Source organism: Lipotes vexillifer, unplaced genomic scaffold, assembly GCF_000442215.2.
Source record: "Lipotes vexillifer unplaced genomic scaffold, Lipotes_vexillifer_v1.1 scaffold382, whole genome shotgun sequence".
Classification (NCBI taxonomy): Eukaryota; Metazoa; Chordata; class Mammalia; order Artiodactyla; family Lipotidae; genus Lipotes; species Lipotes vexillifer.
The window spans coordinates 8,563,562-8,564,377 of NW_006780611.1; the positions used below are offsets into that span (position 1 = coordinate 8,563,562).

Sequence of the window (816 nt, forward strand, 5' to 3'; positions counted from 1 at the left end):
AGGCACCGGGACGGCCAGATGCGGGCAGCCCTGACATGAAGGACCCTTTGGTCCTGGTCCTGCGGGAGTGCTCTGTGGGCAGGGCCCTTGCCCCCTTGCTCCTCTCCACCTGGCCTGCAGAGGCCTAGGGCCAGACCTGGCGGGGGCTCATTCCTGTCCTTTCTTCCTCTCAGGCCAGCAGGGGAGGCTCTGGGATGCGGTGGGGCCCCCCTGACGCGCAGCCTTTCCGCTACCAGCAGCAGCTCCGGCTCGGGCGCCCCTGGGCCCAGTGGGCTGGTACGTCAGAACAGCACCTCATTGACTGGCAAGCCTGGGGCCCTGCCTGCCAACCTGGACGACATGAAGGTAAGTGGTTGCACGCTTCCCCCTGGAGGCCTTGTGCCGTCGCCAGCCTGGCCTCTCGTGGGGGCGGTCAGGTGCTCTGTCTCAGGCAGGGAAGGCGGCCGGCCCAGGACCACGGCTGCAGGAGGCAGAGCAGAGCTCCAGCAGAGGCACCTGGAACCTGCTCTGAGGCCCTGGTCATCTGTGGCATTAGCCTTGTCCTCGTGGTCATCGTCATTAACGACGCCAGCCAGTATCTGTCCAGGGCCGCAGGGCTTACTGAGTGCTTGTGCACCTCTCGTTTTCCTCAGCCTCTGCAGTGCAGTGTGAGGAACGGGGAGTGTTACCCTGGCTTAAGGATGAGCAAGCAGAGGCGTCGAGGGATAGAGAGGTTTGCCTGAGGTCATGGGTCCGGCCGGCAGTAGAGCCAGGGTTCAGACTCAGGGCTCCACTGCAGCACCCACCCTTTCCGTGCGGCCGGCTACGGTCCTGCTG

At 65.1% G+C, this 816-nt stretch overlaps 1 protein-coding gene across 1 annotated transcript in view; it reads left to right on the forward strand.

Annotated features, from left to right (window-relative positions):
* The window catches only part of MRTFA (myocardin related transcription factor A), a 170,798-nt gene that overhangs the window by 163,396 nt on the left and 6,586 nt on the right, over window positions 1-816 (forward strand). Inside the window, exon 11 of the mRNA XM_007454102.1 lies at window positions 174-345. Within this exon, the coding sequence (XP_007454164.1) occupies window positions 174-345 (172 nt within the window). The remainder of the gene's footprint in view (window positions 1-173; window positions 346-816) is intronic.